The sequence below is a fragment of the Ovis aries genome, chromosome 1 (genome assembly GCF_016772045.2).
Source record: "Ovis aries strain OAR_USU_Benz2616 breed Rambouillet chromosome 1, ARS-UI_Ramb_v3.0, whole genome shotgun sequence".
Classification (NCBI taxonomy): Eukaryota; Metazoa; Chordata; class Mammalia; order Artiodactyla; family Bovidae; genus Ovis; species Ovis aries.
Window position 1 is genome coordinate 199,426,207 of NC_056054.1, and position 23,770 is coordinate 199,449,976.

Consider the following 23,770-nt stretch of genomic DNA (forward strand, 5'->3'; position numbering starts at 1 on the left):
ATTCAGCTCAGTACACAGTATTCCTTATACTCTACAATTTTATGTTTATTAACTGACAATGTGATGTGAACCTTCTCATAAACCGTAGGAAATGAGGAACAGTACTGAGCAGAATGAAAAATAGTGTAGGAAATATAATTCTCAAGTTTCTTTGGCAATTCTTCTGAGGCAACCAATGTTGTAATTTTACACAGGGCAGTTATTTTCCTACTTGCCTATGTTTTAACAGTGTATAAACAACAATATATGAAAAGTATTTGAGGTAACTAAAGAAAAAGGCCAAAGGATCCCAAGAGATCATGAAGTCTATGAGAGATGAGGTCCATGGAAAAGGTACTGGCCTAAGATGTCACAAGATTATGGGACAAAGATCAGCCCAGAATCTGGCCTCTGATTACTTGATGCCTGACTCTTTATACAACTACACTGCCTCTCATGATAATATGATGATGCTGGGTATAAAAACTTTTTTTAAAAATAAAACACAACATAATTGATAACCTTGAGGACATCATTTCACCATAATGTCCCATCAGTTTATCTTCTGGTTGAGCTATACCCATATTTCTCAACATTTTGAACATTAGAGAGTTCATGGATAAATATTCTAAATTTAATTACGGTGTTTACTTTCATGTCTTTTATGGGGAAAGCAACAAGTACTTAGTCCTTAAAATCAAATTACGGATATTATTGACATGAAGATAAAATAGGTTAAAAAATAAATGAGCTGATTTAAACAAAAATGATAGACAAATAATAGATATAGATATATTGCATGTATGTGTGTGTGTGTGTGTGTGTGTGTGTGTGTGTGTGTGTGTGTATGTTAGTTGCTTAGTCATGTCCAACCCTTAGCAACCACACAGACTGTAGCCCACCAGGCCCCTCCATCCATGGGATTCTCAAGGTAAGAACACGGAGTGAGTTGCTATTTCCTTCTCCAAAAGGAACTATAGAAAGAAAAAAAGTGAAGTTGCTCAGTTGTGTCCGACTCTCTGTGACCCAATGAACTGCAGCCCACCAGGCTCCCTCATCCATGGAATTTTCCAGGCAAGAGTACTGGAGTGGTTTGCCATTTCCTTCTCTGATATTATTGCATATTTGGTGAAAATTATGATGGTGGCTTCCAATGACCAAGGAATGGGAAGCTTTCAAGTTGGGAGACTAGTAACTGTGCCATGATCCTAGGGCTGAATGATGTGTCTATGTGTGTGGAGAGAGATTGAAGATGTAGCGGTTAATAATTCTTTTCAGTTGCCTCCTGCCTACTGCAGCATCTTAACCTCCTTCAGCAAGTCACTCCTGTACAGTGTTTGTGTCCTTTCTTGTTGAATTTTAATAAGTGATGTTTACCTCCAGGTAGGAGTGAAGCCAGGTCCAGGACTCAGATAAACTGAAGTTTTGATAGAGAACCAAATGGGGGCTGAGACCCTCAGAACTGTGCAGTGCTGTTATGAAACTGGGAGAATTTAATGTAACATGACTGGCATCAGAGTCAAAATTAGGAAGAAAGTCAGGATATGGTCATTAACTTGGACTTGCTGCTGGAACTTCTCAGTTTACTGGCCTTGGGTATTTTCTGCTTACTTTCCTCTTAAAGCATTCAATTGTCTTTACTGAAAACTCCATCCACAAATAGTGAGTCACCAATAGATCTCTTTCTGCCCCAGCAATAGGTGGACCCCTCTGGCATTCAATCTGGCACAGATCAGGTGGCAATAGTGGTAAAACCCCCTGAATCTGGGTGAGAAAGTCTGTATTTTCCACTGCCAGTCATGTAATTTGTTTCCTATCAAAGCTCTTTGTGCTAAAGGATTGAACAAATGCTTTCTCTCCTTGGTCATTATGTCACCTTATTTCTTTTGTCTCCCATCGCACACACTTCTATGATTGGTATATAGTAAGCACTCGATCAATATTTGTAGATGACTGAATCTGTTTAATTGAAAGTACAACAGATGTCTACCAAGTAGAACTCTGCAGATGTTCAAACAATGGCTTTGCTGACAGTCAATTAATTATGCCTTCTGACAATTCTAATGTCACTTCAAAGTCTGGAAGGAGATGATTATCTGTGTGCTTTAGAGAAAGTTGTGGGGAAAGTTCAGGTTGGGGGAAAGGAGGGTGGTTTGGAGGGGAAAGGAGGGTGGTTTGGAGGGGAAAGGGAGTTGAGTTCACAGTTATCTGTATTGGTATGTTTAAGATCAGAAAATGCAGAATAAGCACTTGTAGGCCTGGGTATCAGCTCTGCCATGTCTCAATACACAACCGCAGACAATCTGTGAATTGAAACTTTCTTTTGCCATACGCACTGTGTGCCCCACCAGCTTTTCTCTCTCAAGATATCAAGCTTATTTTCATGTGATTAGACAAAGGTTCCTTGACTATAAAGCAAACATTTCTTTTCTGCTTTTCTTCTCATTCTTTCATAAAGAGAATGGTGATCCCAATGCAACAAAATGGGTAGGTATCTACTGTAAGTATGAAACACGGATCCTGGGTGATGCTTCCCAGTCTTGAAGGGGTGAAATGTAAGAGAACAACCTTTCACAACTGTTTGCTATGAAAAACACAAGTAAACATGGATAAAGGATGTTTTTGCAATGTGATTCCCTGCTCATCTGACCCATTTGGATTAGGACAGAAGAAAATTGAGGAGGTAAGAGATTGTCTTGGGTTCTAGGGACCACAAAGGAAGTCCAGAGTGAAAGAAATATAATTTAGAATTTAGAACAGAAAATCCTAACTATATAACCTAGCCATTGGTCAATTTCAATCTTTGATTTTCACAGAAAAGACATGCAAAACAGATAAATCGAGTTCAAGGGTATCAATCTAACTTTGACTGAAGTTCAATGACTGTAGCAACTATCTGTTGTTCTCCCTAAAACACTCTCTAGTGACTTCAAGTGATTTAAAAAGGAATTAGAAAGCTTGAGTTATAATCCATGGCTCTGTCACCAATTAGTTTGAAACTAAAAAAACTATTTTCTTTTTGTAATCTCTAAAAGTGAGAGGATTTTCCTAGATAGCCCCTAAGATTCCCTCTAGCTATAACAATTTATGATTCCATAAGGTACTAAATAAACATAGGTTAAATAAATGAAGTGTTTTTTTTTTTTTTTTTTGTAGTTTATACCATGTCCTGACCCAGGGGATGTGGGATGTCTGCTCACAATTTTTTTTTCATGGGTTAATTAATTAATTAAACATTAAACATCTCCTGTGTATCAGGAATTGACCCAGGGTTAAAGATAGAGACACAGCAGTATACTAACCAAAAACTACCTTCAATCAGACTTACATCTTAATGAGGTAAACAATAAATGCTACAAGTAAGTAACTTGATGAGTATGAGAAAAAGATATTGGCAATCTCTTTGGTTCATTTCTATTTGGAAATCAAGTATACATACATAGGTTTTAACAAGTTATTATCATTTCATCATTTTTATGGGCATTGGATTCTTTTTTCCTTTTTTTTAATTGGAGGAAATTTGTTTTACAATGTTGTGCTGGTTTCTGCCATACAACTACTCAAATCAGCAATGATTATACATATATCACCTCCCTCCATTCCCCACTGGGCAATATATTTTTAACCGAAGTTTGAATAAGGTATAACCCAGTCTGGGTTCACAAAAATAGCAGGCCCAATCTACTTCCTCACCTTTGTGAACAGCCCTGCCATTCCTTTACTCACTAGCAGAGACTAATTTCTATCTTTTGCTCAGAAAGGGGATTTTGCCCATAGAGTTCTAAACAGTCTCAGCTTTACAACCTTGAACAAGTCATTTAGGCTTTAGTTTTCAGGAAAATGAAAGGTTGTCCTATATAGTTTCTATGATTAAATGATTCTTTATGATACTACAATTCTTGGTTTCCAAATCAATGCTTAAAAATACACCATGTAGCCAAATTAATTAAAAATTAACGTGTACTAAGATAGAACACATAAAATGCTTAGGATCATTATTTATTTAGTGCTGTAATCATATATTGCCCCGAGCAAACGTTTTACCAGAAATCAGTGCCACAAAAGGAAGTCTATCTAATACGTCTTATTAACAGAAGACATTTTATTCCCACGGCCCACAGAGACCTTAAACGAAGAGATGGAGAGAAACGAAATCAAGAAGTCTATTTTTCCCCAAATCAATACCACCTTTTCTCTGAACCACTTATTTTCTACTTATTCTTCCATTGTGACTTTAGGGTTTTTAATTAATTAGGTCATTTTTCTGTGAAAATAAGGTCCTTAAGGCCCCAGGTTCCATCTGTACTAAAAAGAGGCTCCCACTTGGAAGCACTTTCTAGTTTGTAATTGACAGGAGTACTTTGGAAACCATTTTCTTGACACAAAATAATAATGGTTAAAAAAAAAACAAAACCAGTGACACAATTATTTAGAACCTGCCAGATAAGACCCTCTAAAAACTTTTCAAAGTAATCATGCTTCTCTTTGTACCAATGAAGAAGCTAAAAAGAGAGTATGTTCACGGATTTATCTCATAGTCGATGACCAACCCAGTAACATGGTGCTGAGAGGATGTAATGGGGTGGAGAGAGAACAGAATCGGAATCAGTAGGCTCGCTGCTTATGGGAGCTATGAGTAGTAGTGGTGGTGGAGTGGGGCGTCCCTTAATCACTCAGTTCCTCTGTTTCTTCATATACCAAATGGAAACAAACACATTGCTTGGTATTGCTTCGAGCTTAGGGTTTCACTGGTGGCTCAGGTGGTAAATAATCTGCCTGCAATGTAAGAGACCTGGGTTCAATCCCTAGGTTGGGAAGATCTCCTGGAGAAGGGAATGGCAACCCACTCCAGTACTCTTTAACTAGAGATTTCTACGGACAGAGGAGCCTGGTGGGCTATAGTCCATGGGATTGCAGAGTCGGACACGACTGAGCAGCTATCTCTTTCTTTCTTTGTCTAGCTTAAATGATATAAAAAATACAATATAAAAGTGCTTTACAAAGCATTATATGTTAGTTGTAATCATGTAGCAATAATGATAAACTGGGTAGCACTGGAAATTAGATGCAAGAGCCTGATTCCCAGGCAAGCTGAGATGCCTAAGTGACAGAATGTCAGAGTTGGATAATATTTCTGAAATCGAATCTCATAGTCCAATGAATGCTTGAATACCTATCACCACTTCCCCAAAAAGGGATTATTGGGCTTTGTCCTAGGCTCATCCAAATATTTCCTCTGTCACTTAAACATGTTAATTTATTATATGGAATGTAATTTTTCCAGCTTCCCCTCACTTGCTTTTGTTGCTAACTTTGGAATAATACATATTAAGTCTAATTTCTTTTTGACATGGCAGTTCTCCAATAGGTTTCAAGGCTCTAGGTTTTCTTTTCTCCACTCCTTCAACTGTAGCTCAAATAGTGGTTTCCAGTTTCCTAAGCCTCTTAGTCTAAGTCCTTTAGACATGCTCATTTATCCTTTGTTCTTATTAGTATAGAAAAGAAATAGACCATCTTTCCATTGTTTGGGGCATTTTGCTTCTACTCATGCACATCCATGGGACCTCCATCTTGCTCTCAATTAAGGAGATACATAGTACCAAATATAGTGATGTGGTTTTATCAATAAAGTAATCATAGCAATGCCCATCTGAATCTTTCTTTTTTTTAAAAAATTTTCATTTTTACTTTATTTTACTTTATAATACTGTATTGGTTTTTGCCATACATCAACATGAATCTTTCTTATCTTATGGCTTGATTCATGCCAGGTCCCCACTGTCTCACGTATTTTACTCTTGTCCAACATTCCTTTGAAGCAATAAAGGCTACTTCCCCTAGAACCAACTTCTGGCTTCATGCAAAAACTCTCAATATGGCTCACTAAGAATACTCAAGAGATAAGCAAAAACAAAACTTAGATAAATGCCAAGTTTTGTGAAGAGAATTTACCTAGTGCTGTCTAAAGGCATAGGAATTCTTCAAATAGCTCACTAAACAATTCTAAGACTCACACACTTCAGTCTTTTTTTGTTTAAGAAAGAATAAGACAACACCATGTAAACACTGCCAAGATAATTACAGCTTCATGCTTCAAAATAAGCGGGTAGATATTTTCAGTCCATCCTCAGATACATTACATTATTCACTTCCAGATATTCTGTATTCCAAGATTATTGCCTTCTGCCTTAGGGTCTGTGCAGCCAGAATATCATTATTTTTGAGGGAGTCATGCCATAGCCACAGGCTGAGATATGGAACCTCTCACTTACAACACCTTTTCTCTTTCAAAATGAATGAAAGCACAAAACTTAGAGGCTCTGGGTATACCAACCAACATGGAGAACACCTGGATACATTCACAGACATGGCTGAAGGATATCTAGAGACAAACTCAACTGTCCTTTACAGTCAGTTCAGTCGCTCAGTAGTGTCCGATTCTTTGCGACCTCATGAACCACAGCATGCCAGGCCTCCCTGTCTATCACCAACTCCCGGAGGCCACCCAAACCCATCTCCATTGAGTCGGTGATGCCATCCAACCATCTCATCCTCTGTCGTCCCCTATTTTCCCCTCAAAAATACCTGAAAAATATAAGCCCTGATTAGGGCTTCCCAGGTGGAGCTGGTGGTAAAGAACCCATCTTCCAATACAGGCAACATAAGAGTTGTGGGTTCAATCGCTGGGTCAGGAAGATCCCCTGGAGGGGGAAATGGCAACCCACTCCAGTATTCTTGCCTGGGAAATCCCATGGACAGAGGAGGCTGGCAGGCTCTGGTCCATAGGGTTTCAAAGAATTGGACAGGATGGAAGTGACTTAGCACACATGTATTAGCTCCAATGCTGGCCACTAGCCCTCTTCAGTTTCACAATTTTCTAGCAATAACTTTCTCCCTCATTAGTTTCAATATCTGTTTAAAATATCCTCCCTCTACTTTAAGTTCTGAACTTCACCTTAAATTATAATAATTTATAGTTCATTACCCACTTTTCTTTCTGTGTATCTACCCCTGGCACTGAAAGTCTCTTCTAGCATAAACACGGTCTTCTAGCTGCCCAGGGAAACAGGTTGCTCCAAGATGCAAGCACTTGAAACAAGGCCTGTAGCCCTGCAAATGATTTGAGCTACAGATCTGTTGTGTGGTTAACTGAATTAAAAGAGAACTTCTCCTACTTCAACTTTCTTCTATATTTCCTCTCTCTCCCCTACAAAATAGTGTTCAAGGCCTATTCAAGTACACCCCTGTTAATAGAAAGACACTTGGGAATCTGATATAGCCAAAATTCAAGTCCAGTTCAGTTCAGTTCAGTCGCTCAGTCGTGTCCGACTCTTTGCGACCCATGAATCGCAGCACGCCAGGCCTCCCTGTCCATCACCATCTTCCAGAGTTCACTCAAACTCATGTCCATTGAATCGGTGATGCCATCCAGCCATCCCATCCTCTATCATCCCCTTCTCCTCCTGCCCCTAATCCCTCCCAGCATCAGAGTCTTTTCCAATGAATCAACTCTTCGCATGAGGGGGCCAAAGTACTGGAGTTTCAGCTTTAGCATTATTCTTTCCAAAGAACACCCAGGGCTGATCTCCTTTAGAATGGACTGGTTGGATCTCCTTGCAGTTCAAGGGACTCTCAAGAGTCTTCTCCAATACCACAGTTCAAAAGCATCAATTCTTCAGCGCTCAGCTTTCTTCACAGTCCAACTCTTGAATCCATACATGACCACTGGAGAAACCATAGCCTTGACTAGATGGACCTTTGTTGGCAAAGTAATGTCTCTGCTTTTGAATATGCTATCTAGGTTGGTCATAGGTTTTCTTCCAAGGAGTAGGCGTCTTCTAATTCCAAGTCCAGTAGATGCAAAATGTTCAGAACATTAAAGACTATCTTCCCTTCAAAGATCGGGACTGATCATACTGCTCTCTTATGGTTTATCTTTGGTAGCATTTAGCTAATACTGTAATGTAACAGTTACAGTTTTTGATGAAGATGGAAAAGGAGGGGCAATGTAACATTAAAACTAGCACCTTTTCGGATGCAATCATTATAAAAAATTCAGCTGAGATCAGTTGGAGGTTCTAGCTTGTAATATGTTATCAAGAAATGGCTTGAGAAAATGAGATGAGTTGTAGCTGTGATTTGCTTCCTTTGAGGTCAACAGTCAACTCATGTGGTTGATAGAGCAGTATTAGGTGGGCTATCTCTCCAGAGTATGTATCTGAGCCATGGCAAAAAGTCTATGCTTAGTCACACCAGTTAATTCAGGAGTTAAAGACAGTCAACGTATATCGGCAGTGACAATGAAGTCAGAGCTACAAAAGCCCTGGGAAAGAGAGGTAAGAGACAAGAGTAGTTAACTACAGGGACAGCTTACATCTTTTTGCAATGGTAACGAATCAGAATGAACTTAAGATGAGATGAGTAAGTCCAAATCCAAAAAGTTATGCTGTGTAACTTGAACTCATTGAGTCTCTCTCAATCTTGGTTTCTTCATCAGAAAAAGAAAAACATCATTTTTATTGTAGTTGTTCAGTTGCTCAGTCATGTCCAACTCTTTGCAACCCCATGGACTGCAGCACGCCAAGCTTCCCTGTCCTTCACTATCTCCCAGAGTTTGCTCAAACTCACGTCCATTGAGTCGGTGATGCAATCCCACCATCTCATCCTCTGTCGCCCCCTTCTCCTCCTACCCTCAATCTTTCCCAGCATCAGGGTCTTTTCCAATGAGTTGGCCCTTTACATCGGGTCGTGATCAGGTCTATCAGTCAGACCATGACTGTGAATAGCCTTTTTAAACTTGGAGAGCTTTAGGTAAACATCAGCTTTGGTCATCACCACCACAATGCTTATCATCTCACCAACAATAGAAAGGGTATGTGTCCAGTAGAAAATAAAGAAACAGATAAATAAGAAAGAGGAATTTTCAAACAGTCAAATTTAGAAGACACAGGAATGATTCTTTATTCCTCCTGCCCAAGAAGGGAGTGTTAAGATAATTCATTTATGGCAATTCCCTAGTGGTCCCATAGTTAGGGCTCTATTGCTTCCACACCAGGGAGCACAGATTTGATCCCTGGTTGAGGAACCAAGATCTTACATGCCACACAGCATGTATATAAAAAGATAATTCATCTATGGCAAGCTTCAATACTTTTGGGGGGAGAAAGGGTGTACTGTGTAGTTATATTATCTCTAGTTGTTATAATCTGAAATGAGTCTGCCCTCCTCACAGTATCTTTACATCAATCTACCTGTTTCAAACTAATTTGCTGACATAATGACAGTTCACTCTAAATACTTCAGCATTTGCTCCTGACAACAAGGATACTGTCTTATACACCAATGCCATTACCATACCCACAAAATTGACACTGATATTTTATTATCTAATATATAGTTCATATTTAAATTTCTTAATCTCTCCCCAAATGCCCTGATTCTTGCTCCAGACCCAATCAAGATGTATGCCCTGCATTTGAATGACATGTATTTTTCATCTTCTTTAATCTTAAATAGTCTAACACTGACATTTTTAAAGAATTCAAGACAATTGTCTTTAAGAATGGCATATCATCTAAATTTGTCTATCTCCTAATGGTTAGATTCAGGTTACATATTTCCACAAGACTATTACATAGACAATGTTGTATACTTTCTACTACATCATATCAGCTGGCACATGTCAGTTTGTCCCAGTATTGGTGATGCTAAGTTTCATCATTTGCATTAAGAAAGTTTCCAAACTCTATTTGTGAAGGTATCTTTTCTTCTTTGTACTCAAGTCATCCATGACGTGACCTTTGGATATCCCTTCCCTACTCTGAACATACCATAATTATAGTTCTTTAAATAAAGAAAACGTGATAAAACTGATGCGAAACTCCATAATGAAAAATAAAACAAAACAAAAAACCAAATATATTCATAAATTTTTCCACTTAAGGAAAAAGAAACTAGGAGTTGCACAGAGAAAAACCAACATGACCACAGGGGAACCTTTTCCATTGATGCCATTTATTTACATTTTGTTCCCTCTCACTCACTGGTATAGCTCACAATCTAATAGGAGATCTTTGACATGAAAGCTCTTTATGACCTTCAGCAAATCAGCTATAGTGCCGATGAAAATTTCAGCATTAAATAGGCAAAGTGATAGAAAAAGTGAGCAGCTGAGCTAAGGCTGGCAATGTTAATGTAAGAGTGAGAAATTCTTTTAAGGTGGTGATTAACAATGCTATTTCCAGCCCAGAATGGAACTAAGGTAAAATTCTGATAGAGAACAAGAGATGACTCTTATTCATCTCTCTTGGGTCAGGCCCTTCTGTTGCAAACACATGGTACATAGCCTTCTTCCCCTCATCTTCAGACAGACTTAACTCTGTCTTTTATGCTCACATAGGGTCTCTGGCAGACCCAGCACAGTGCTGCACTCCTTGCCGCACTGATATCCCTAACATGCTTGCCTCTCTCCCATCCTTCCCCGGAACTTGTGGGTTCCCTGAGGGCAGAGATCCTGCATCTCGTTGTCCCTGGCACCCAGCACAGAGGCAGGTGTGAATGTGCTCGGGAAATATTTAATGTTTAAAGAATAGAAGAGTAAACCACAGTCCTGTTAACTCATCCTTTGCTTCCTGCTTTTACCTACCATGAGAGGTAGAAAAGGCATTCTGGCTTTGGAAACCATAGTCCTAACCACATTTCATGAAATAGTTCTCATAACCTTTTATCTCAACGTGTGGGACTCATTACATAAGATAAAATACTCGGTATTTAGGCTATTGGTTCCAGCCTACCTCTCTAACCTTATTTCCCAATTTCTTGTTCCTTCCCACATGGATGCTTCACTCCAGTGATTTTATTCCCTTTTATGTTAAAATTCTACTCATCAGAAATGACATCACTTCTCTACTATCACTGCACTTCCAAGTCTCTATTACCATAATTTAAAAAACAACAGAAAGTTTATCTACTCTATAAACACTTTCCATTCCTGCCTCATAATTTGCTGTCTCTTTCTTCTATACCCTCAGAGGAATTTGGCTGAACTTTGAATAACTTACTTGTCACTTTCTGCCTTGCCTTATAATTAAATGCCACATTGTATACATCCTCTATTAGACAATAAGCTTCTTTAAATATAAGACCCATGTCTCTCTTGTTTCATGTGCATTTAACACCTACCCAGCAGAGTGGCCTGCACATAATAGGTTGTTCATTGGTGGATGTTTTCCATATAAAGTAATTTTCCTTAAATCATCTGGGTCTCAATTTATATTTTCTATATAGTTTCTATATCTATGTAGTTCATTCTATCTACTTGGTGGTGCTAGTGGTAAAGAAGCTGCCTGCAAATGCAGGAGAAACAGGAGACACAAATTTGATCCCTGGGTCAGAAGAATCCCTGGAGGAGGAAACGGTAACCCACAGCAGTATTCTTGCCTGGAGAATCCCATGGTCAGAGGAGCCTAGCAGGCTACAGTTCATAGGGTCACCAAGAGTCGGATAAGACTAAAGTGACTTAACACAAACATAGAAGAGAATACCTTCTCTTATTTTCCATTTGTCCAAAGCTAATCTCCTCCATAAAACCTTTCTTAAATATCCAGACTAAACTTTGGAAGGGATGGATATGTTTATTACCTGAATTGCTGTGATGGCAAAACACATGTATCCATACATCCAAATCCACCAAATTATATACATTAATTATGTGAAGTTCTTTGTGTACTTCAATAAAGCTGTGGGAAAAGCTTTTAGAAGAAAAAAAAAATGTATAGACCTGGATTTTAATCCATTAGTGGATTTTAATCCACTCCTGCAACTTATTAGCTGTTGATATTGGGCAGATTACTTAACATTTCTGAGCCTTGGTTTTCTAACCTGGAAATAATAATACCATTTACTTCACAGGATTACAGCTTTTTCCGTAAGGATGAAATGAACAAATTCTTATAAAGTACATGTTATAGAATAGTCCTGCCATACTGTAAGCACTCAATAAAACTTAATCATTATTCCACATTCCCTCTCATGGTTTATAACATTCATTTGGCAATAATTATTTATCAATTGGTGACATATGTTCTAGTTTTGCTTGGAACTCAATTTAAAATCAAGCATTATTAATGGATTTTTAATGGGCATATCTTGTTTTCTTAAGTAAGGCATGGGATAACTTTGATTATTGAGTATATTTCTACATGCCAAGAACTTGACTAAGTGTTTTCTATAAATATTTCATTCAATACTCACAGTAACAGTATAAAACAGCCATTATTTCCATGTTATAAATATAGCAAAACAAAATGATGTAGAGGGTAAACAATTTGTTTGCATTGTCTAAGCTAGAAAGTAGTAGAGCTGGGACAGTTCTTGAAGACAAAGATAGTATTTAATTATATGTTTCCCAGAGTACTTATTATATATTCATTAATACAGTCACAACCTATGGTCAATGTTGTTTATTTCTATCTATTCTGTTGCTATGATAATTGAAGCATACATATTTGGCATGTTAGCATTTTTGTTTTTTATATACCTTAATACAGATAATAAAGGGCCTTATTTTTCACTTTTAATAAACTTTTTTCAAACATTATCTTAGGTTGCAATATAAGATCTTCTCCCATATCAATGACAAGAGCACTACATACTTTTAGTGTATTTCAATATAACTAGAGACTTTTTTTTTATACTATTCTCTATCCATTTGTGCTAGGCTTCCCAGGTGGCTCAGTGGGTAAAGAGTCCACCTGCAATGCAGGAGACACAGGAGATGTGAGTTCAATTGCTGGGTTGGGAAGATTTCTTGGAGGAGGGCATGGCAATCCACTTCAGTATTCTTGCCTGGCAAATCCCATGGACAGAGGAGCCTGGCGGGCTACAGTCCACAGAGTTGGACATGACTAAAGTGCCTGAGCACACAGCACACAGACGCACTTGTGCTAGTCTCTGTCAACTTACATTTAACTTTTAGCTTTGTACACTTCTCTGCATTAATGATGTTTCTATAGTGAACTTACAAAGAAAGAAACACTAAATAACATTTGCTTCACACTCTTGATTTAGGAAAAGGGGCTGAGGCAGTGGAGGGACAGGCCAGTATGTTTAGCTGGTGGAAGGCAGAAAAGGAATCAGAATGACTCTTTATCCCCACTATTATGCTCTTTTAGCTAAGATACACTGTCTCCTGAATACAAATAAATGCCACATTTTTCATATTCTAATCCAGTCCATTTATGATGTGGGTTTGGACCAGTGCCCTCAGTTTACCTGTTATTAAATATTCTCAAATAAGAAGTGGGAAGACATAGAAAGTATTTGAATAAGTAAAATCCTGGGCAATTTTCCCACCTCTCTGCCTTTGTTCCTACTGCTCCCCAAATGTAATATCCTCTCTCTAGAAGCTCTTAGAGCAGGGTTACTCAGAATGGTGGATGGATGCCTAGTTGACTAAGACACTCTGTGAAGAGACAAGTTCAGAAGCAGACAGTATTTATAAAATATTATAGTAGCTTAATAGAGTAATTTATTCCTATTAAATATAACAATGCTAAAACTCTGTCTTCCAATTTGTATTCTTTTTACTTCATTTTCTTAGTAACTAATTTTAATTATACTCTGTGGAGATATGGATCTCCAACAGATTAGGGAGGAAACAGAAAATTTGAAAGGCACTGCTTTAACAAGTCCAGGTTCAAGAGCCATTAATTCTTCTCAAAAGCATTCCTAATGTTCTTTTTGCAGAGAGCATTTACATTTTATAACATTTGACCTAAGTCCCTCTTATAACTCTACCTAGTATACCTAGACTATCAATTATTTGTGTGCTTTTTTGCCTTTTCTGAATAATTCCAACCTCCTTGAGGACAGGTTATGTATTTTTAATACCTCATAATTGGCATTCGGAGAAGGCAATGGCACCCCACTCCAGTACTCTTGCCTGGAAAACCCCATGGATGGAGGAGCCTGGTAGACTGCAGTCCATGGGGTCGCGAAGAGTCGGACACAACTGAGTGACTTCACTTTCACTTTTCACTTTCATGCATTGGAGAAGGAAACGGCAACCCACTCCAGTGTTCTTGCCTGGAGAATCCCAGGGATGGGGGAGCCTGGTGGGCTGCCACCTGTGGGGTCGCACAGAGTTGGACACAACTGAAGGGACTTAGCAGCAGCAGCAGCAATTGGCATATAATTTATAAATTGACATTACACTAATGGACTGGATGGATTAACCATTGATAATTATTCACAGGTTTTGAGGAGAAGTAAAAACAAAACAAAACAAAAACAAAGAGATAAACTCTTCCTAAGTAGGGGAAAAAAATTAAGAGCAAAGAGTTTAGATACCACCCAATTCCCCATCTTGTAAATGAATGTCTTCCATTTTCCTGAACCCACACAGAAACCCTATCTCTGCCTAATGAGAAGCTAATAAATTGTCAAATATTAACTTTAAAAATAAAATTTGAATTCAAGAAACTCTGCATAACTCCTGAAATTTTAGTCCAAGCTAAACAGATATCACATTTACAGCAGTTTCACAAAGCAGTATCCAGAATACTCAGGTGTGAACACATGCGCACAGACTCCAGTGCATCAAGACTCAAAGCCTCGACCAGTGGGGCTGATACTATTCCTAATTACTGATTAAGGAAAACAGAACAGAGCCTTTACTTCAGAAGTCAGTCCTAGACCCCACTCACCAAAGTATTCATCGGCGGGTGGATTTTCCATGTCATACAGCATCTTCTTGGTCAGGTGCTCGAGCTCATCTTCAGGGCGGAATGAGGAGGGTGCAGCTGGAGGTCCCATGGACCCTGTTGGTCCACCCTGAAAGGCAGAAAACAGAGAGTTCTTTAAGGGCAATCTAGACATCAACCAAGGCAACCAGGTAGTGTTTGCATTGGACAGGGCTATTAGAAGGCCTGGGTTTAGGATTGATTGGTTTTATCAGCTATTCAAGGTCTGACCTTGAAAGTACCACTTTATTCACTTGCCTTATCTAGATAAGCCATCTATCAGGCTTTAGAAATTCAGGTTTATAAAGAATAGAGCTGCATTTCATTCAACAACTGCAAGCAGTCACTATGTGCCAGTTGTATATTTGTGAAAAAAAAAAAAAAGAAGAAGATGAATATATTCACTCTCTTCCCTTATGCAGCTTATAGTCAAGCAAGAGATATAGGCACCCTAATAATTAACAATAAAGTGATTGTAGAAAGTGCACAACTGGGGCACAAAGGGGACTCTGGCATGAGAGGAAGAATTCCAGAGGAGAGGTGTCAACACAGATTAGGACTTATTCAGCTGAAGGAGAGGAAATATATGGGTTGAAGTATCTTACATTTAGGTGAGGAAAAAACCAGGTGGCTTAGGAGCTCCTGGCAGTTGTATATTTTGAGACCATATGTAAAGCTTGAGATAAGATAGGAGATGAATATTATTGGATACATGGCGTCCAGAATGTGAAGGAACTTGTGTTCCAGTTAAGGAGGTTAAGTGCCCCCCACGCCCCCACCCCACTAGACCACTCCTGCACTGCAAACAAACATATCAAACAAGAAAGTAAATCACCAGCATTAAACGCTGGATTGGTGTTCAACAGATGGATGCACCTGGATGAAAGCAACGTGAGGGAATCAAGGGTCAAGTGAAAGAATACTTGAGGTGATCAGCCAAGAATCTACCAGATGCAAAATAGCTTGCGCCATGTAAATAAGAGGGAATTTCGTACATTTTCCTTTGCCTATAATCTAACTTTGACCATTCCCGATACCATACCCCAGTATCTTCAATCAAAGTATTAAAAACAGAAAGATTGTTATAAGTTTAGAAATAACAGTGATGATGTTCCCAGTGGCTAAGGGAAATAACTGAGATAGGGAATGCAATTCCTTGATGTTTATCCAGTCTTAAAATTGTTGACCAAGTTTCTCCTCTCATGAATAGTTTACAGGAATCAATTCAACAAAATTTGAAGCTGCATATTCATTCACACATTGTCTTTACTATATCAAATGAGTTCTTGGATGTGAAAATCCCTCGAAGTACATATCCCTGTACAAAAGTTTCATTATTATATTACCAGAATTTATTTCAACAACCAAGTGGGCTATTAATTATTTGTGTTATGTCTAAGGCATGAAATACCTTCTAAACTAAATATATGTGAAATTGTTGATCAGTACCTATTTGACCTTTTACTCTATAATTATCTTTCATCTGGAACCTACAGAATCATTACCTCACTACTCACTGTGAGGTAAAGAAATTGATGCCCCAAAAGATCAGGGCAGGGCTAATTAAGGTAAAGCCAGGACAAGAGCCCACCTTAGATTTACTCATTTATCCTAAGAACATTAAATATTAATCTCAGGGCCTTCTCTAAACTGCAAACAATGTTTGTCCTATACGGTTAGTGTGAGGTTAAAGAAGCTCTTGACTCATTCACATTTCTTTAGCTTATTAGTTTATCCACACATTTTTACAGGGTCTATTTGTGTACCCTCCACAAAGATAAGGATGTGTTAGACACAGTCTTTGCCTTTGAGCGGACTTGAGTCCAGTGAGGGTGAGAAACGCACACAAATGATTCTTTACAAAAAGCACACTATATTGGTGGGGATATATGCAGATATGGACATTGGAGTGATTTGCTAGTACTATTAAATTTCAAATTGCTCATATATGCTATCAACTTTTATGGAAATTTTACAGAAATATTCCTATAAGAACATAAAGTTACCGTGGCCAATGACAGTGAAGAAATATATGGCACAGCAGTGGCATTACGGCTGGAGACAGTGCTTTAACAAAGTGAGCCTGTGAACCTTTCTGAACTTCAGACCTTCTTCTGTAAAATGGGCTTGGGAATGCTACCTCACAGTCTCTGTGAGAATTAAGATAACTCGATTCTTGGGCTTCCCTGGTGGCTCAGTGGTAAAGAATCTGCCTGCAATGCAGGAGACACAGGAGACGTGAGTTCAATTCCTGGATCAGGAAGATCCCCCCGGTGCAGGAAATGGCAACCCACTCCAGTATTCTTGCTGGCAAAATCCCATGGACAGAGGAGCCTTGTGGGCTACAGTCCATGGGTTTACAGAGAGTTGGACACAACTGATGTGACTGAGGATTCATGCAGGCAACTTGATTTTCATGCTAAATAGAGCTTAACTACTACTTTCAAACCATGGTAACAAAGGGACTCTGGATCCCCCAACCTGCCTCAGAGGGAAAGGACTATCCCCGTACTGGTGACAACAATGAAGACGAGATAGGAAAATTATCTATATTCTTTTTTTTTTTTTTGCCGGTCTGCAATTAAGAGAGAACTTACACACCAAATTTGGTATCACCTGGCTCTAAAACTCTATGCATTTTTTTAAACCAAGCATTACTTTCCATTGAGAAACATGCTAGAAAAGCATGAAATGTTAATGGTCGTGGCTGTTTTAATTTAAATCAACAGCTAGTAAAGAAAATCTCATAATTCCTGTTTCCAGCCCAACCCTCAGAGAATGGACACAATTTATCATTGTTTGGCCCTAATATCTCCTTGCTTTCCTTTTCATATAAACAAAGAAAGAGAACCAAGTTTGTCCTCTGTAAATCTAAGCCAGCAGTTCAGATTCTACCTTTAAGAACATACATTTCAAGCAGAGGTCTAATTTCAAAATACTTACCATGATAGTGTTTCACCAATTTTGAGGGGAAAAATGTGTCTATTATTTCTTTTATTCTACAAATACTCCTTCCTATTTGTTTTTGATACTGTTTCTGAAGTAACACATTTGGAAAGTTTCTTTTCTTTTAGATTCTAATCTCATATAATGGCATCCTGGAATCTTAGTATTTCTTTTGAATAGAGTGTTTTCCCGCATAGTTCAGTTGGTAAAGAATCTCCCGGCAATGTGGGAGACCTGGGTTCGATTCATGGGTTGGGAAGATCCCCTGGAGAAGGAAATGACAACCCACTCCAGTATCCTTGCCTGGAGAGTCCCATGGACAGTGGAGTCTACAGTCCATGGAGTCGCAAGAGTTAGACATGACTTAAGACTATCTTTCTTTCTTCTTATGACTAAAGACCCCAAGAGATCATCTCTTTCAGTGTTTCTGGGTCTTTTTTGGCTATAGAGCTCTCCACATGTGCTGTCTCCAGTGGGTAATGCTCAAAATCTGTGGAAACATACTGGTAAAACCTCAAGTTCTTCCCAGTTGTCTCTCATACTCAGAAAAATACAGCTCAGGATTTTCTTCAAGGTTCAAGTCTCAAAGCAGAAGTTTATAGTACTTTTCTCATTGGGATGAAGTGACTCCTTTCAATTTCTGTCTTGCTTAGAACTCAACACATCCTAGGAAAAATTAATAACTGTCTGATTCATTTTTTTACTAAGCAGTTTCTAAGATTGTGTCTGGGCAATAGACCACAATTGAAAATTTTTAAGTAGGGGTGAGAGAGGGCTGGCAAGGTGTGTGATGCATTTTTGCTTTTTATGTCTTCAAAAGTAGAAATGTGAATAGTATCAGCGGTATACTCATTGTGACATAATAATTCCTTGTATCTATATGACCTTTCTCAAAGTGCCTGCTTCCACATATATGTAATTACAAATGTTTATACAACAGGCTTGTGTGATATATGATCCCTTTTTATGGATGAGGAAACTAAGGCTCAGAGAAGGTAACTGAGCAACTTTGTGTGAAGTACCAGCTCTGAAAGATAGCAGAGCCCTGACTGAGACCAGGTGTGTTTCGGCTCCACTTGAAACCTCTCTGGGCTTCGACATTGTTGTCTCTGAGCACTTATAGCTCTATTATTCTATAGTCATTTGGATTTTAATCTATTGATTGTATTATTTAATAAGCAAACATGTCTTTCAGAATGGAGGCTTACTGCTAAATAGTGAAACAGAAGCACTGCAAAACAAGTGTAAACACAGTCTTTAACCTTTTCTAGGGAAAAGACATTCTTATAAGTATCAATATTAATCACTAACATGTGTGTTCTTTGAAATGCCTGCACCTCCTAGTAAAGGTGAAAAAAAATTACATGATCCACAGATGAGTTATTGAGAAGTAAACTTCAGAGAACTCTTTCAAAATTCTCTTAACATACTTTTCCTAAGGAAATGCCAAGTGCTAAGCACTATCATTATAAAGTCAAATTATTCAGGATTCATGCCTCTTGACAACTCAGTTTAGGAAGAAAGAGACATGAAAATAGGCAATTACAGTAAAGTGTAAGTACGAAAAAACAAGTATGAATTCAGTGTTCTGAGATAGCAGAACACTGCCAGAAAGGAGGTGACTATTTAGTTTGAGATTAAAGGATAAACTGGATTTCACCAGGTGAAAAACAGGGAAGACAAAGCCGGGGAGGGGGGGAGGGGGGCGAGAGAAAGAAAGAAAAGGAGAAAGAAAAGAGAGAGAAAGAAAAAAAGAAAAGGAAAAAAGAGAAAAAAAGTAAAGATATTGCAAGAACAATATGCACAAAAGACCAAACATTCTTAGCAACATTCTTAGCAAAAACGTTAAGAAATAGAGGAAGAACAGAGCTAGGATGAGGCTAGAGAAATGGACTGTGGTCAAACTCAAGACTGTCTCAGGCAACAGACAACCATTAGGAGATGGTTGGATGGCATCACCAACTCGATGGACACGAGTTTGAGCAAGCTCTGGGAGTTGGTGAGGGACAGGGCAGCCTGGGGTGCTGCAGTCCATGGGGTCACAAGGAGCCGACTGAACTGAGCTGAGGAGATTTAAAATGGTCTCTCTTTTTTCATCTTTCATATTTTGTCCTACCTCCTTTAAAGAGAATGGGTTGCCTTTCTGGGTGCTGGTATCCTCTGCCACTGTTCAGAAGTTGTTTTGTTGAAGTTGCTCTCAGCATTCAAATGATCTTTTGATGAATTTGTGGGGGAGAAAGTGGTCTCCCCATCCTGTTCCTCCAGTATGCAGGTCAAGAAGCAACAGTTAGAACTGGACATTGAACAACAGACTGGTTCCAAATCAGGAAAGCAGTACGTCAAGACTGCATATTGTCACCCTGCTTATTCAACTTGTATGCAGAGTACATCAAGTGAAACTCTGGGCTGGATGAAGCACAAGCTGGAATCAAGATTGCCAGAAATATCAACAACCTCAGCAAATGACACCCCCCTTATGACAGAAAGCAAAGAAGAACTAAAGAGCCTCCTGATGAAAGTGAAAGAAGGGTGAAAAAGTTAGCTTAAAACTCAACATTCAGAAAACTAAGATCATGGCATCCAGTCCCATCACTTCATGGCAAACAGATGGGGAAATGATGGAAACCGTGAGAGACTATTTTTGGGGGCTCCAAAAATCACTGCAGATGGTGACTGCAGCCATGAAATTAAAAGACGCTTGATCCATGGGAGAAAAGCTATGACAAACCTAGCCAGCTTATTAAAAAGCAGAGACATTACTTTACCAACAAAGGTCTGTTTAGTCAAAGTTATTGTTTTTCCAGTGGTCATGTATGGATCTGAGAGTTGGACTGTAAAGAAAGCTGAGCACCGAAGAACTGATGCTCTTGAACTGTGGTGTTGAAGAAGACTCTTGAGAGTCTCTTGGACTGCAAGGAGGTCAAACCAGTCAATTCTAAAGGAAATAAACCCTGAATATTCATTGTAAAGACAGATGTTGAAGCTGAAACTCCAATACTTTGGCCACCTGATGCGAAGAACCAACTTATTGGAAAAGACCCTGATGCTCGCAAAGATTGAAGGCAGGAGGAGAAGGGGATGACAGAGGATGAGATGGTTGGACGGCAACACTGGCGCAACTGATGTGAGTTTGAGTAGACTCCGGGAGTTGGTGATGGACAGGGAAGTCTGGCATACTATAGTCCATGGGGTCACAAAAAGTCGGACATGACCTGAACTGAACTGAACTGAAAATGGTGGGTTGATTTTACTAAAGTCATGCTTCTGAAGTATGTCTTTGGTGAACACCTCAAACACCTAAGCCAATGATTCCTTAAAAATTGCAACCAGACATCATGCTATTTCTGAGCAATTTAATGGTTAATATGCCTTAAAAGAACTGGTATTTACTAAGTAAATTTGCTAACTTCTCACCAAAATGTGTTTCCCCTTCCTTCTGAGCTCATAGCTAGACTATTTTCCATTCTCCCTTGAAGTTAGATATGACCATATGAAAGATAGGAAGGAGGGGAGCTCACTCCTGGAGGAGAATCATCTACTGCCTAGGCTTGCCTGCCTCCAACTTACCGAAGGGAGACTGGAAAGATATACACTTAGAAGTTAATGGTTAAAGAGTGATGGGCCAGTGGTTTACAGTCTTTTTATTTATATTTTCCATTTGTCTACAATGAAAACTTTTTCCTTAGACATGAAAAAAAGGTTGTTTTTTTTTTTTTTTTCCCCGACACAAACATGATAGGAAACAGAAAATGTCCAAGTATCTACATCAGGCTCTTCTCTGCCATGGTTCTTGTCTTGCTAGGAGCGCAGCTACTTATCATTTCAGGGAAGGCTTAATATGAATATGGTAGCCAAATTTGGATCTAGGCCCCTGGTAAAGATTATGGATGACACTGTGAAGAAATAAGGACAGTTTCTGTAAACAAAATGCACATGGACAGAATCTGCTTGGTGAGCAAAAAAACCCTCTGCCAGATTAAGAACAACATAAATGAGAGTATCTATCATATTTGTATAGCACTTCATCGTATTTGAAATGTTTTATATTTTCTTACATCAAAACCTATTAAGTACAAAAGACCTATTTATCTCTCTAATCTTAGTTCCACCTTTAACTTGTCCAGTCATTTGGATCAAATCATTTCTATTCCCTGAACCTCGGTATCTTTATGTGTAAAATGGTGTTTTCAAAGATTCCTTTGAGTCTATCACACTTTTGTGCCTATAATATGAAAGGGACATAACATTACAGATACTTATAGTGAAATCACAGATACTCATATTGACAGATACTTTGTAGCTTATTAAAAACAGACACACACTGAGTAAGTGGAAACCTCATTATCACAGAGATTTCCACTCACAGGAGGACTTAAGCTACTTATCAGCATCTCCTGAACCAATCTAGAACTTCATTCAGCATTCTGAATCTGACTAAGCAGCTGGCAGGTCACAGGGTTTCTGCAGCCTACAGAACTTTCACTACACATGGGGCATGAAATCAAGAACATACAAAGGTTAACCACGCTTTCCTACCACCACTCCTCCTTGGGTAGAGAAAGCAGAATTCTGTCCCTCCTAAAGAGAAAAGGAAGCATGGCAAACTGCATACACTAAGGTGCAAACAGCAGAGAGCTCTAGGAGAATACCTGCCTCCTTGAATCTTTGTTATCACCAGTTTAATTATTTCAAAACACGTGCTAAGGATCTATGTTACAAAATGGCTACTTAATCAGGCATCATATTAGACTCTGAGTTACTCTGATATTGACCTCAGCATGGGCCATTTTTCTTCCACGAGTCCTTCTCTGATGTTGATTTCCTAGTTACAGAGTGCTGGGTAACTTGAACTTAGTGAAAATCTTAACCTTACCAGAAAAGCACCGCCCAGGCAGTTACGACACCAGGAAAAGGCAGCCAAGATATTCAGAGAGATTACATGATAATGAATACTCTATCACTCTGGGTACCAGAGCTGTTCATTTTTCTTGTCCATTTGCAATGATGTACAAGAGGTTCCTTCTCTCAGAGGGAAAATAACTTCAATTATGTGTTCTTGAAAAAAGAAACATTGAAATTATCTTCTTTCAAAAGGTAGAATTAGTCCCGTTTTGGAGCTGAAAGCCTGCCAGAAAAAAATATATTTCTGATATTTTTGCTCTTTTTTCTCCCCCTATTTAACTATGTCAAGTTTGCAGTTTGTAATTTCCTGAGGCTGCTTCTACTTTCTGACTCTCACTGAATTATCACACTCTATCCTCAACATCTCACTGCTTAGTCAATGGAGCACCCCTTCAGGCCAAGGGCAGAAGATGGGCTGAACACTCACCCTGCTTCATATTTAAAGCAATGGATGGGTCACAGAGAAGGAAGGAGCAGGAGAAGAACTACCTATTATCAATTAGAAACCCACAAGTGAAACATTCCTTACAGCTTCATGGGAGCAGAAAGGCATGCTCTTAGCTCTTCTATTCCTAAGGCCCCATTTCTTGGAGAATGAATGGTTAAAGGCACAAAGAAGACCACTAGAAAACTTGACTTTAAACTTTTGATTCTAGCTTGGAAATCCATGCCAGTTAGTTCCCAACTTTCAAAAACTTGGTTTTCTTATAATCTCTTTTTCATACTCCTTTTCTCATGCCATGTATTGATGCCCCTAAATCGTGCTTCTTAGGCCAAATTTGGAGACATAGGCAAGGCCTGATAAGCCTGAATGATAGCATGGTGGAGTTACTGGATGTCACTGAATCCTGGGGAAAGTGCTAAGTGTCCACTAAGGCCCATTGTGTTTGCACACCAGGACATTATGGTGATGTAGCCTGAGCTGAAAGTGGCTTCCCTCCACACCCATCCCTCCCAGCCCCATGTGTCAGGGTGACCTCAAGAATGCCCCGACTTTGAGCATCCTTATTCCTGGGCCTGACGTCCAGGGCACCATTTCAATTCCCCATGGATTTGTTTCTCCGTTAGACTTTTTCATCTATAAACTGGAAGATAATAATATCTAAATCATATGAAGAAGCTTTATGAAATATTAAATGACAGTTACAATTACCAGAAGGGGCAACTTACAAACCACTAACTAAGATGGTTTTCTTCTTGGA

At 38.9% G+C, this 23,770-nt stretch overlaps 1 protein-coding gene across 1 annotated transcript in view; it reads right to left on the reverse strand.

Annotated features, from left to right (window-relative positions):
* Positions 1-23,770, reverse strand: part of LPP (LIM domain containing preferred translocation partner in lipoma) — a 750,332-nt gene that overhangs the window by 186,138 nt on the left and 540,424 nt on the right. The window contains exon 8 of the mRNA XM_042233292.2: positions 14,685-14,811. Coding sequence (XP_042089226.1) covers positions 14,685-14,811 — 127 coding nt within the window. The remainder of the gene's footprint in view (positions 1-14,684; positions 14,812-23,770) is intronic.